We start from the raw sequence: 14,750 nt of genomic DNA, 5'->3' as shown, positions 1-14,750 counted from the left end.
CGGAGTCCAAATACTGAGATTGTACGTGAGGGCGTTTGTTCCATTGCAAGTTTAGTTACTGCTTTAAAACAAAGTGTACAGAAATGGCATTTAAATTTCTCTGATGCTTCTTTGAAGCCATAGAACTTAGGGGCTTTTGTTTTTTTTTAATAAAAAATATAAAATAAAAATAATAATAAAAAAAATCTTTAAAACCCTCCACCTTTGTCTGTGTGTCAATGCGTGGCCCCAAGGGTGGGACAGGGATCTGCAGCCCCTTTTCCTCTGCAGCTCAACCAGCAGCATTTGCCCCATGCGGGAGCTGCCACGACCCCTCAGCCCCCAATATTCAGGTGCCGTTCCTGCCTCAGCCCCCAATATTCAGGTGCCGTTCCTGCTGCTAAACACTGCTGAGCTGCAGCCGCAGCCCCTTGGTTCTTTTTCATGTGAGCAGCAGGAGCAAAGGCACAGGGGGGTGCTCAGGGGAGCAGCAGTGATGTGATGGCTCCAGACAGGTCCCTGCGCAGCCCAGCTCTCCCGCAGGCTCCCCGGAGGTGGTTTAGGGCTGAGGCTGGAAGTCAATAGACACAGCTATCCCAGGACAGAGCTGTAGCTCAAGAAAGGAAAAGAGCAGGAAAGAAAAAAGCAGAAAAGAAAGAGCAAGAAAAGCCAGGATGGGGCCTCGTGCCTCCTCAAGGGCGGTGCTGCTTCAGTTGCAGGGTGGGAAGAGGCCAGGGGCCAGGCTGAGGGTTCCTGTGGGAGAGCAGCAGTGAGAGGTCTTGTGATTCTGGTTCATCCATCCCAACAAAGATGGGTTTGCCTGCACCATGCTCCGCCCAGGGCTGCAGCCTGGCTCAGGGCAGCCCCAGTGCAGGGCATCACCAGCACCAGGCTTTGGCACAGCCCCGAGGCGCTGAGCAAGGCGCAGCCGCTGCCTGCCCATAGCTCTCTTCAAATCAGGAAGGAACTCTGTAAAGACAACCTGAATGTCTTTATTGATTTCCTATTTACAAATCACAAAGCTGGCCAAAAGCAGAGTGTGAACACTGAACGAGAGCATTGGATACATTCATCAATATAGCACTGGAGTCAAGACAGTCCCAGCTCTGCTTGGAAGGTGACATGGTACAACAGAACATCTCATACTTTTGGAAACAGGCAAGTCCAACAATGAATTACATTCATCTATCTACAAAAGCCAGAATTGCATCAAACTGCATAAAAGCCGTAAGAACAGAAGTTGCTCGGGTGTAGTTCAGAGTCTGACTCCTCTCCCTCCCCAACAGGACAAGCAAACAGACCTACCTTGTGGCTTGAAAGCAGGAAAGGTGAATTTGGGAAAAGAAATTGCATAACAAAAGAGCAGTAAAAACAGATGCTTCAGGGACAAGCCAGCTAGGGCCCATCCTCCTCAGCTGAGCTAGGTTACAGCAAGGCCTGCCTTCAAGTCCTGCTCTTTCGATAGCCAAGTGTGCAGCTTTGCTTCTTTCAAATTCCAATTATTTCCACTATTGCCACCTATATACAGAAGTGCCCGAGGTGCCGCACCCACCGCAGCCAGCCCGGCGCGGGGCTCACGCAGGCCCCGAGGTGGCTCCGGGCAGGGAAGTGAAGCTGCTGCTGCCTGAGGGGAGCAGCGGAGGCAGAGCGCAAGCAGGGGTGCGTGCCCCAAAGGGCTGCCCCTCAGAGGGCAGAGCTCACCCGTCCTGCCGATCCGCCTCACGACACCGCTTGCATTGCACAGAGTCAGGTTCAATAACTAAGTCATGGACCCATCAGATTATTTTTTTTTTAAAGTACTGGCCATATTAAAAACATCCTACCTTGAAGCAGGCTTACAATATACACATCTTACAACGTCTTCCTAGAGAACGTAACACACTATCGACATCTCTAAAAGCTACTGGTTACGAGGTGTGGGGTGTTCCTGACCGTATTACTGCTGCGTGGCTGGCAAGGAGACACCCGGCCAGCCACAGGCTGAAGACAGAGCCCAACCAGAGAGAGCAAGGGGAAGAGATGCACCTTCCCCCGCAAGTGAGCAGGCATTCAGCCATCCGCATCAGCGAAGGGTGACCGGGTTTCAACTTCCAGCAGCTGAACAAGGTGGCAACTGCCGCCGGGCCAGTCTGGGCAGCCTCGTGCGCCCAGGGCAGAGCGAGAGGTTTGCAAAAGAGAACCTCAGTTTTGAGGCAGCACCACAACGTGCCAGCAAGTCCCACGCAGACTTTGGAGGGCTCTGGACACCCTGCCAAGATGTCCTTTAGTTACGGCTTCCTCTGCAGAGGAAGGGGAGGGAAAAACCCAGCCTCCAGTGGGCAGCGCCTCCCACCTCCTCCCCGCAGGGCACCTTTACCTACTGACTATGGCTGAACCTGCTGACGGTGAAAACAACCAGTCCTGAACAGGTAAGAAGGGAGCTTATTCATGAGTACTGAACTAACCAGCCCAAAGCCAGGTGATGTCTGGAAATATCGTATCTTCCTCCTGCACTTGTCCAAACAGGCAGACTGCAAATATACACTGGCAAACAGAAAATCTTTAATGTTTTCCTAAACTGTTCCATAAATCCTCGTCCATCTGCTGCATTATTAAGTAACAGGCGGTTGCACATCAAGCCTCTTCCTATTTTGCATCAGGGCAGCAGTGCTCTGAAGCAGCCTAGGAGTAGGTTAGCAATGCACAGAAACAAACAAAAAAATAGAAAATGCATTGAAACGTGCATGAGAACAGCAGCAATACACAGGAACACAGGGGCCAGGTGAGGCAAGTTCCCTTGCTTGCTCCAACTGACAAATCCCAGCACTATCTGCAAACAAAGGATTTGATTAGCACAGTAACAACTAGTACAGATTTCCCTGCTGCTAAATGCTGCACGGGGTTATCCGAGTATCACCCATCATTTTGAACACCATACGGAGTTTGGAAGAAGCACCACGGGACTCAGCACAGCAGCTGCCCCCAGGAGAGGGCAGAGCCTGCCCTGCCAGAGCCGCTGCCCCTTCCCAGCCCCGCAGGGGAGCTCACCTCACTGTCGCCAACTGCCCAAGGTAAAGGATTGTCACAAATTAGTGAGAGTAGCATGAAAACGCTGTAGTCTCTAGAGGCGCTCTAGTTTTGAGGTCTCCCTCAAGACCGTGTAGTGCTGAAACAGCAAGCCTCAGGGAAAAGGCCACTTTCTGTCACTTTTTGAAGGCGGCTGCACGTGCTGCAGCCAGCACGAGGGGATGCGCCAAGCGCAGGCTGGTCGAGCTCTGCCTTTGCAGTGGTGTTGCCGGCCAAGCACTGCAAACCGCTTCGCCTCAACTGCTGTGCTAGAGCAGAGGAGGAGGGGCCATACAGCCCCGGACTTTGTCTTTTTTCTTTTTGCAGGATTTGCTCCTCACAGCAAGTGTAACCACAACCAGAGCCACTCGTTTCCATGCTTCTGACTGGTGGAAAAGCATCTACATTCATTACAGTCAAAAAAATGCATGTTGTTAGATAGGATTAATCAGTAAAGTGAAAAATGACTAGCCACAGACAACCTACAAATGATACTGGTAAACCAGTTAGTCTGGTATGGGATAGCAGCAGAATCACTAGCACAAGGCAAAACATGAGCTTTGAAATGGTTTTACTGAGACCTTTGGCTAGTGTGGCTCCAATTGGTGTGGTCAAACTCAGCCAGAAATTTAGTTTGGAAGGTCACGGGGAAGAGAACAGAAAAGTCCAGAGCCAGCTCCACAGCTGCACTATGTGTAGAAGATGATCTCTGGGATTTGTCCATCCTCCACAGAAGTGCCGTTGTTATTCCCAGCCGCGTAGCAGAACGTAAAGCAGGTTTTGGCTCCTGTTGTTGGTGATTCATGGATCACTTTGCGCAGTCCTTTGGTTCCATAGTGGGAATCTGGACCCTGCAATGGTTACAGAAGACAAGAAGAACAGATCAAGACAGAGATCGCAGCCCTGCTGGACCCTGCAGCCCAGGTACGCTCCACCCAAAGCAATGAACTTTGGAAGTCTCAGCACCTCCCATTTCTTTCTGCTTCTTTAGGTATTTTGAGCAAAGTTCTCATTGCTATCAGAGCTCAACACTGCATTTAACCAGATCTCAACAGTTCAATAACAACTTTTTTTAAGCCAGTCCAGACGGGCGCTGTATTACAAGCATACAGAGCTGACAGTTTATCTGTGTGCACCAAGAAAAAAATCCCCTCACCTCATCACACATACAGCCTGTTAATTACAGTACACTTAATTACAGTACACTTGCTAGAGAAGTTAAAAACCAACTCTGAATGCTGATGGTCAGTGTGTACATTGTACCACCAGGTGAAGGTCTCCAAAGGAAGCCTTCAAAACTAAACTCACCTCACTGAAACACAGAGAGTAAGAACCACATTGCACTGAAAAAGCCTGCTTTCACCTCTACTTATAAGCCTCTCTTCTATCCATGCTGTCCCACTACAGTACCTTTAGAGTAGCACATGCTGTATAGTTGACGTTGGGTAAAATCTCAACAGGTTCCTTGAACATGACCCGGAAAGTGTTTGAAGATCCATCACAGCTGAACCCTGTGTCGTTTTGCCCCAGGACCGTGTTACTGTCTGTGTGGATGATCTGCAAGAGATGTGTTAAATTTTAATCCATACAGTTAGTCAGAAGCTGCCCTGCACATCAGAATTGGCACTAGTGCAGGCATGTCCCCTCTGAACCGCACTGGATCTGAGGGACTCGGTAGTTTGCCCAGTTCCACCACAGCTTCAGAGCCCTGTTGCAACTGCAACATCGTGTTGCTTGTGCCATCACATACTGAAAAACAGCACGCTTCCATCCCAGAAAGCCCAAGACAAAGACATTCCCCTCTTTACCCTGAAGCCTGGCGCAGCACTACAGGTGGCTGCTTGCTTAAACCTTCGCTTCCTTTTAGCCTCCAAGAGCTCAGAGGCACTAGACAGTGACCCTGGCTGTTCAGGAAGCACAAGACAGACTGTGCTTATCACATCAGCTGTGTTGGGGTAACTTTCCTGGGGGCAGTTGCTCAAGGGGTGCAGACTCAGGCAGGTTACTTATGTACATCCAGAACAATGTGCACAAGACTTTTATAAGACAAAGTCTTTCAAACAGCTGTTAATGGACTTCAGACAGGTGTGTCAAAAAACAAGCTCCCTAAGTCCTACTCGCCATCTCCAACAGGTGCACACTGGCACTGCACAGGCCCAGCGCACTCACAGCAATCGTTTTCTTCTCTTCCCTTGCTGAACTGTGACTGCTCCACTGCATTTGTACAGCCTGGAGCAAAAGTACCAATGGTAATGCAATACCTGACCACTGCTGCAGAATCAGCCTGCCTGCCTGATGTAGGAAAACATGCATGGCTTTTCTCAACCTGTTTCACTACTCTCCTGGATGTATTTTCAAAGGCTGTGAATAGACTTGGGGAGATACGGCATTGATGCGTGTAATGGGAGGCTGCATCAAATTGAGAGCAATAATCCCTCTTATCCCCAGTGCCCCATCTGGCCCACACTACATCTGCCAACCACCCTATCTATAAAACAAATGCAGTCTCTTCCAAGTTAAGATTCTGTTGCATACTCACTAAAACGTGTAAAGTAGTCCCTACAGTAGCAACTATTTTTGATGTAGTGCAGAGAATTACCTGTATATTTACTTGGTAATCCGTTGGCCCATGTATGGATCCGTATAATCCAAACCCAACTACAAATATCCTTTTGTTTACTGAGAACCTGCAGGAATAGATGACGAAAGTCAGATCAACTTACCACTCCTGTACTGAAACAGTACGATGATGAAGCGCAAGTATCTTCACTTACTTTAATTTCAGATCTACTATTTAATCAAGCACATACTGCAGTTTCAAGCGCAACTCATACTAATAACTGAAATCCTTCACAGAAACCCTAACTTGTAAGCTTACAAGTTAAGCTTGGTCCTAATGGGCCAGCAAGTAAATTTGTTTGCTCATGTAAAATGCAAAGCTGCATCAACCCATCATCGGGCTTCAGAGTCCAGCTCAGAAGCACCTTGAGGTTGCAGTATGATGTCAGCATCCAAAAACGCCAGCCAGGCAAAGGCAGGGTAGCCTGCAGAGAGTGGAATAGTGCCCACCTCACAGCAGCAACAGTCTTTCAAGCAAGGTAACAGCAAAGACCACTTAAAGTGTCATTAGGTATTTCACTGCTAAGCACTGGAGGAGAATTGTTAATGTGCTTTTGAGCATTGGCTGGGTATAGCTGCAGGGTAGCAGCTAGCTGCACTCAAGATTTACCCGAGAGTAGAAAATAAGAGTCAATAGCTCCTGAATGCAGGAATCCCTGCTGCCTAAGACATTAAGGGCAACGATATTCACCCCCCTGTTCAGCTCTATCTTCTCAGCTAGCAGAAAGCCTCAGTGGCTGCCAAACCGCCAGCATTATTTCTTCACCTGCCCACCAATTCTTTCAGCCCTGTGCATTCCAAGGACAAACACTGTGGCAAGCCAGAAGCCACTGTACTGCCCCCCCGCCCCCCAAATATTCAGTACTGACCCACACACAGGCCTGGCTGAAGATGGACCCTGATGCTGTCAGCAGCTGGACACAAAGCCAAATACAAGACCTCTGAATGCTAGATCTCAGAGCAGTACATGTTTGGAGGCAGCAGCTCTTCCAACTGGATCTCTGGGCCCATCTGGACCCTTCCAGAAAGCTGACAGCACTATTGATATGCAAGGGAACCACCAATGAAGAACCTTGAGGTTTTTAAAGAACTGTATTCATGCAAGTTCCCTTTTCCCCCAAGACAAGGAACAACCTGGAAACACCCAAGGCTTTCTGGATACTTCCTGTCTTGCTCTAACCACTTGGACACTCAAAGCTTGCAAACCACCACCACTTGCCATGCCATGCCACGTCTCTGTCACCACGGCTGGACTTCGCTATTTGTCTCCCAGCTTAGGTATAAACAAACTAGATGTCAGCAGAAAGGCAGGCACAGCAAGCATTTTCATTCTAATCCCTCCCTCAAACAGGCAAGATTAAGGGGCTCCACCAAACCACGTTTACACTTAGGATACAGCAAGGAACTGACCTGATGGAGCACTGGTTAGTCAACACACCCAGGCACAGGAGGAGGCTGTGAGCTGCCTGGTGACCAACTGCTATGTGCCCATACAGCTGCAGGAAGCCATTTGAAAAGGAGACAGATAAATCCACCAAGAGACCTGTGCTCAAGGGCCACAATTGCTGCAAACCTTTGCCAATACAGAAGCAAAGTGGCAGCCTGCAGCTGCACATGCAGGTTAATGCATCTGGTGAGGCTTCTGCCCAGCAAAACGCTTTCCCTTTGTGGTTTGGCATGAGGGTTCATGTGGCAGAGTTAGGGTCTAGCACGTAACCTTGCAGGTTTAGGTCTAGAGTAGGCTGAAAGCTCAGTAAACATCAATCTATCAGCAGCAGAATTAGCAGAGAAGCTGACCTTATCCTGTCACTAGTCCCACTGTACCCCCAGCGGCTCTCCACCTGCTGGAAACGGCTGATGCTGCACTCCTTCCCCCGCAGGCAGCAGCGTGGTCGGTCGATGAACTCCACCCGTGGCTTTGGGTTCACTGTGAAGTGGAGGAACAGGCTCACCACCTCCCGGTCCGTGAGGATTCCTGACTGGGCAGGCCCTGCAGAAGAGCAAGAAAACCATGAGGTGGTCAGCCCTCACAAGCTGAAAGGGATACTCGCGAGAGTTCAGGGGCAGGAGGCACATGTGACTTGCAAACGAGAGCATCGGAAACAGGATTTCAATGGCATATCCAGAAATTAAGCCTCAGACAGAAAGCACTGCCTGCCTTTTATTTGCAGGGTAGTTGTGGGCTGCGGAGCCTCTCTGCAGAGCACATACGTGACATAGCAATTAAGAGCACGACTCCACGGAGCCAATAGGCATTTGGCTAAAAGGGATGGTTTAAAAACAATCATTCAGCTAATCCTTCCTCCATACCCTCAGGATATGATAATACAGATAAGAGGGATTTTCATACATCTACACTGGTATTTTAGAATATTAATGTTAAGACACCATGGGATCCCATGAGGGGTAATGGGAAGGAACATCAGCTGGCCACCATCAACTTAGAAAGAGGAATATTTTTCAGTTGAGACAAAGGTGGTTCAGTTCCTGCACTGCTTTGACTCCCTCCCTTCCTGGGGCATTTGAACTCCATTTTTTTTTTTTTTTTTAAAAAGAAGATTCTTTGTCTGCTTTTGTAGAACCAAGAAAAAACACTAGGGATTTTTAGCATGAATTGAGACAGTCTCATCTTTGCTTCAGCAACTAGATGTTTATTCCAAAGAGATATTAGACTCAAGCTTTGGAAACAACTTCAAATACTTTCAGAAGTGGAAATGGGTAAAAATCAGTCAATATCTCAATTCCTGTAGCAAATAGTAAAAAGTTGCTCTGCACCTCTATTTGTGAGAGGCTTTCAACACAAAGACCACTGGTGCATGGTGAAGAACTGAGAGTTCTGTAACATGGAAAGCAAAGTCTAGCTACTTTTTGGTCCAATGTGATTTGTAGTTGATTAAATTCAGCCAGATGTTAAAACTGCCCAGCTGCATACTCCTGGATGGTAGACATAATGTGGTCCAAGACTGCAATAGGTACAGATGAAAAAATTTAAGGAAGTAGGCTGTTAACAGATGAATGAGCTTGTGGATACCTTGCTCAGCAAAAATTAACCATCACTGATCAAGTCTAAACGTATCCTGTGCTGCTGCAATGCAATTCTCAAATGTTTCAAATTACTTGCTTAAAGGGGGAGCGACACATTTGCAGTTAGAATGTCTTCATGCAGAACTCCACATTCAGTGCAGATTATACCATAAGTGGGTGAAACCACCACCCACACCATGCCTTTCCCTTCACCTCCCCTCTTGGGAGCGGGCGGCAGAGAGGAGCTGTTTCCCTCTCCTTCCTCTGCTGGGGTCACCAAGGAAGTCCCTCAAACACTAAGGATGAAGCTGAAGCAATCCCAAGGTAGGAACTTATTGAAGGGACAGCTGACCTGTGCAAGCACTCAGGTTTGGTGTATTGGAGTTTTGTTTGTTCATCTTTCAGATTAAAGTGGATGGAGAACACTTGAAAAGTTTCTCTCAAAGCAAGAAGACGGATCAAAGATCCCAGTCCAACAAACAGCTGTGACAGCCAGTATGGGGTGGGGGCATTGCCCACTCCAAGGCTTCAACCCAAATATGCCAGAACTAACACATTCCTCCCACTGAGAGGGATTTATGCAAGATCTGAAGGGAGGATTGAAACACAAAAATTCAGAGCTCAGTACACGTAGTTACCCTGCTTTAACACCATCCAGGAGGATGCTCTCTTCCATCAAGCCAGACTGCGAGGCTCTGACCCTGCTGTAAGCTGCTGTTTGGCACAACATGCAATTCAGGAACAGAACCTGCTATGTTTCACTGAGAGCCAACACAAAGGAAAAAGCTACTAACTTTGGATGAGCAGATCCCTATCTCCCTGGCCAAGCTGTTTCTGAAGAGATTCATGTCCCTAAATCCACACCACTGCTGTGACAGGCAAATAAAGTGGAGGCCAAGTTTTAATCACAAATTTACTAATATCCCTATTCATCTAGATGGATGAACATTAACTATCAATCAGCTGATGTCGTCTGCCTAAGGAAGAAATTCACAAAGAAAATGGCTTCACTGACTCCTTCTGCTTCTTTGTACAGGTAACTGTAGCATAAAAGAAGTTTCAGCTTTGAAAATGGTTCCATGGCGTCTTTTAGCATGAAAAAATGCTCGAGCCAATTGCCAGTTTTCAATCCCTAAAGAACCACCAGGGTATGAACAAGCAATGAAAACAAAACTCAAAAAAATCTTTAGTCAAAATTATTAAATGCTTTAGACATCTTTTAGACCAAGACCTTACCGTAAACCTGAAAAACAATTTGAGAAAAACTAAATACCACCACCCCTTCAGCTCAATGAACATTTAAAAAGTTTTTCTTGTTATGAGGCTCTGCTCTGAATGGTATCAGTAAAACATGGTCAACATCACCACTGGATTAGAGGCAACAGCAAACAGGTGAGGAAACATCCTCTTCTCTCTTGGGGAACAGGCTACAATCAACAACTATTTGCAACACCATTTGCTTTGTGTAGGTTATATGGTTGGAAACGAATGCATGTGAACGCATTTATATCTCAGCTGAATGAGAAAGCAACCATGTGAACATACTATGAAAACACATGAGGAGGTATGATCCTACTTGCACCTGAGGGAGCACCGTAGCCTTTTAAAAACCAGAGGATCATGGATGGAAACAGCATTTACACAGCAGATTCTGTAGGTCAGTGTGAATGGGGAATAATCTCAAGTTTGTAAGTTACTACAGAACACACAGCAAAAAATCCACTTTCATGTACTTAGTCCTCTGTAGTTCAGAGAAAGCAAAGACCAGGGCTGCCAGAAACGCCTTTGTTCAGTTACCTGCTGCAAACTCCTCAATAGTCATCAATGGGAAGCGGATAAGAGAAAGCGCTTTGCCCAGTACTTTCCGCTTGTTCTCTGGAATCACCTGAAGTTGCTGCCGTTGACACTCAGCCTCCGACCAGCGAACCACTGCATTAAACAAACGAACCTCCCGGATCCCCAAGGTATCCCTCTCCAGCACCGCGACCAGGGTGTCTGCAAGGCAGGACAGACAGGGACAACTTTAGGCACTAACCCAAATGATCCCATTTTACCTAGCCACAACTACCGCATGTACAGCCAAAACAAGTGAAAGAGAAGCAATTGAAAAAACAGCATCTCCCCAAAGTGCTGCCTGCAACCTATAAGGAAGATATATCTGCATATTCCATAAGCAAGGAACTCACCAGAGCAGCAAATAGTGCCCATTTATTTTGTATGTTAATGCAAGTGCAGTAGAATAAATTGCAACTTACTTGATGTGAAATTTGGATGAAGCAAGCAGCACACAAGCCAGAAGGTTACCTGTGTCTTACCTCCATATTCCATTTCATTAGAAGAAGGTTAAAGTCTGAATTTTAATGTCTATTAACTGTGCCCAGCAAGTTTGGCTACTGCATACGATAATTAAAATAACCAGTTCTTGCTTCCAAAAGCGCAACACCTTTTTAACTCCAAAACCTGACGAAGACTCAGGGAACACGGCCAACTCCACAAAAGAGGGCAAGTTACACCCACCCAAAACCTGCCAACATCAACAGAGGAAACAGGCTTTGTATCATGCCCAGAAAAATCAAGTTGCACCAAAGTAAGCAGATTCCAGGATATTTCTGCAAGTGAGCATGCTCTTTTGCAAATGCTTAGTCTCTAGCCACTTAGTGCCAGGGACTGTTCATTCAACAGATTAATCCAGAACAGCAAAGCTACAAAAGAAAAGCATCAAGTATTAACCTGTAATAACTTTAGAGCTTAGCTTTTTATGAAAGCCTGCAGAAGACAGAGGAAAAAACGCTTACCTAGATCAATGTCTGTAAATCCCTCTGCATTGATGGCATCTGATGTGTTCTTGTCTATGTTCTCTAGGCAAAGGCTGGCCAGCTGAGGCTCATCAAAAAGTCTTGCCTAGTAATGAAGAAGTAATCATTAACACAAAAGGCATTTTAAAATTTACACTGGTTAAGGACACTCCCCACTCCCCCAGAGCCCATCTTCATTAGCAGTACTTTGCCTGATTACATCACAATTTCACTGGGCTGCAGCAGTCTTTCACAAGCATTTAAGCATGACAAGGCAAACACTAGAAAAAAAAAATCTGCATTTGGCATCTGTTCTATTTTAGCCGTGCATGTCTTCAGGCACGTCTTTGTTTCAGTATCACATCAGTTAACATGACTGTAGTGCTTTCTAGCACCGTACTGGCCATGTCAGCTAACACGGGTAATTTTTACTACATCATTTTTATATTTAGAAGAAAGCTTTGCCCAATGACTCCAGGCCTGCTCACTCTAAGGATGTGAAGAGGTGGCTTATTCTGTAAGAACACAGTCATACTCATTTCGTGTATTAGCAAAATGCCTTAACAGGCACACAGCCCAGAGATGCACAAAACCCTGCAGGGTAGGCAGCCTACTTAGTGAATTTGCTTGTTCTTACACAGAAACATCCACTCCAATCTAGTTACCTTAAAGGACTCCCCCAAAAACAGGGTACTAGTCCAAACCAAATCTGTACACAGCTTGGAGAGTTGCTCAGGATCTCTGTACCCAAAGTCCTAATATTTCACTCCCCACCTCAGACCCCTCCTCTCTGAGACTGCACAGGCACGTTACCATCCCTGTGCCTAGCAGAAGCAAAAGGTGGGAACACACAAAAGGCACCAGGATGACTTGTTATCTCCAGAGCTTTGTCTTTGCTATTTAGGAAGGGACCATCTTTGCATGACACATAACATTACAGAGCCACAATATCCAGGGACTTGAACTGCCACAGGTAAGGTTTAAAATTGTGTTTTGGGCTGGAAATTCAGTCACTCACAGAGGTTCCGACTCTTGGACATCTTCTGCTTCACCCTTGTTCAAGGGCTGTAGAGTTCTGCAGAGTCCACCTTCGACACTGAGACCTCAAGCACAAAGCTGAAAAAGTTGTGATGGGCCAGGGAAGTCCCACCAGTCATCCCCTGCTCCTGGCGCTGGAGGCCTGCCAGCGCCTCGCACTCTTGGCATCCAAGAGCTGCGACTGACTCAGACTTTACTACTGGAGTGGCTCTCTTCTGACACGTGAAGGACTTACATTACAGTCACGCAGTTCTCCCCCAGAGCTCCTTCAGGCAAGCTACTACGTCTTGTTGATCAGAATGACATTTGCATGCACATCTGGCACGAACCGCACTGTGTTCACTGTGAGGCACCATCGATTTGGAAGGCTGTTTGTTACTTGTATTTCTGCCAGAGATTAGCAGTTGCTTGAAACACCATTGCTCTTGTAGTTGCCAACCCACAGGATACATGCAAAAAAGAGTTTTGGGGTCTTAGGCTCTACAATCAGCTGTCCACAATCTTAAGCCTGTTGGGAAGTGTTTTGTACAAGATCCATCTCAGATCTGTAATTGACAGATTTGTTGCAAGAAATAGAGGCTGATTTTCACACTGAAGGACCAGATCTCAGAGCTTCTTGACAGGCTCCTCACTCAGTGAGTCTGTTATCACTGAGGTAAGTTTCTGAAAGAATTCCAGCCTCAGACATTTAAGAGACTCGGAATATCGTGACAGCAAACATACACTGGATATGAATCATCAGAGATAATTAATCATAATGGATAAGCCCTAAGCTAATTTCACAGAGCAAAAGGAACCAGGAAGGCCTGTCCCCATCCAGCATTTCAGCTGCCCCAGCACAGCTGATGGCGCCAGGCAGTATCTTGGTTTTGATACATGAAAAACTAGGACCCCTTCTCCCTTTGCCAAAGGAACTTTGTGAATTGTAAAGAAGTTACTGCAAACCTAAATGCTCCCTTGAGACGTCAGGTTGTGGAGGGACACCACGACACAAAATCCCTACGTAAGGAATACCAAACAGTTTACATGTCTAATTCTCATCAGGTGATGGCAAGCACAGGATGCCTCTTCAAAACTTAAGTCAGTAGGAGAGATCGCTTCTCAGCTGTTGGATAACATATTCTGATCTTTCAGATTTCAGGCTGCAGAGCCCAAAAATCAAGACTGCTGCAGCCAAAGAGATACAATTGTCCCACGGTGAATCAGATGGGAGTGCGAATTTGGCTACCATGACCCAAGCAAGAACCTTTAAATCTTAAACCTTTCCCACAAAGTGGAATGCGGCTCCCCCAATATATCAGAGGCTGCCTCACCCATTTATGGCATGTGGAAGAGAGCCAAGTTTTTTTTTTGAAGAAAAGAAAACATTTGTTAGAAGAGACAGTATTTTACACTCAAGCATTAGACATTTAATGCAGCCAGAGCTGAATCCTCAGCAGCCAAGAGTATCTACAATGGCAGTGTAAAATAGAACTACTTTGAGAACCTGATCCAAATATTTAAACTCATAAAATCCCAGCCTAATCACAGCAAACAAGCAAAGAGCTCAGCTGCTCTGAGCCAACACTGTTTCAGGCTTTGCAAAAAAACTGCAGGGGGACACTGCTACTGATGCAGTAACCACAGTCACAGCCTGAAAGATGCTTCTACTCCTGACAAGGAGGAAAAGAGCCAGCAGCCATATACTGGGCAAGGGAGGACAACCTCTCAGAGCCAGACCACTTCAGTGCACTGGTTCCCAACTCAGGGCATCTGCCAAGACTCTTCTGCAGGGTTTCTTTAACATCAAAAATCACAGCAGCTTCCCTCAGCAGGCTGATCAGAACCAGTTCTCCAGAGCTAGTCAAAAGTATGTCGATTCCCTAAAGGAAAACTCAGTGTCCACAGTGCATGTTTGTTTCTTGTTCCTACAGCACCAAGAAGAAGATGTCCCTGGCAATGCGACAGACGCTGCAATGCACAGGTGATGACACAGCTACACCATGGAAGTCACTGGTATGTTACCAGCTGTTAGCAGAGGGTGACAGGGATCAGAAAGAAAAAAAAAATGAAGCCAAGGAACAGGAAGGATAGTGATGCTAGATTAATCAACCTGAGTGCAAACCTGATCTTCTCCAAAATAAGCAGAAGCAGTAAACACCAGCTTCCAGTTTGCTACTTTGAAGAGTCAAACGCAAAGAGACCAGTCCAACCCTCAGATAAGAGGGAAGGACACACAGACACGCAGTCAACCTGAGCCGAGAAACACGG

At 46.6% G+C, this 14,750-nt stretch overlaps 1 protein-coding gene across 2 annotated transcripts in view; it reads right to left on the bottom strand.

Annotated features, from left to right (window-relative positions):
• Window positions 1–951: 951 nt before the first annotated feature.
• The window catches only part of BTBD2 (BTB domain containing 2), a 25,327-nt gene continuing 11,528 nt past the window's right edge, over window positions 952–14,750 (bottom strand). The window contains exons 4-9 of one of the 2 annotated variants that reach the window (XM_068661916.1): window positions 11,463–11,568; window positions 10,465–10,662; window positions 7,441–7,633; window positions 5,624–5,711; window positions 4,435–4,581; window positions 952–3,875 (exon numbers count right to left, since the gene is read on the bottom strand). In XM_068661916.1, coding sequence (XP_068518017.1) covers window positions 3,714–3,875; window positions 4,435–4,581; window positions 5,624–5,711; window positions 7,441–7,633; window positions 10,465–10,662; window positions 11,463–11,568 — 894 coding nt within the window. In that variant the 3' untranslated portion in view covers window positions 952–3,713. The remainder of the gene's footprint in view (window positions 3,876–4,434; window positions 4,582–5,623; window positions 5,712–7,440; window positions 7,634–10,464; window positions 10,663–11,462; window positions 11,569–14,750) is intronic. The other variant, XR_011090087.1, reaches the window with a different exon arrangement.

This window comes from Anas acuta, chromosome 26 (assembly GCF_963932015.1).
Source record: "Anas acuta chromosome 26, bAnaAcu1.1, whole genome shotgun sequence".
Taxonomy (NCBI): domain Eukaryota; kingdom Metazoa; phylum Chordata; class Aves; order Anseriformes; family Anatidae; genus Anas; species Anas acuta.
The sequence above is the reverse complement of the archived record's forward strand: the minus strand, read 5'-3'. Positions and strand labels throughout refer to the sequence as shown.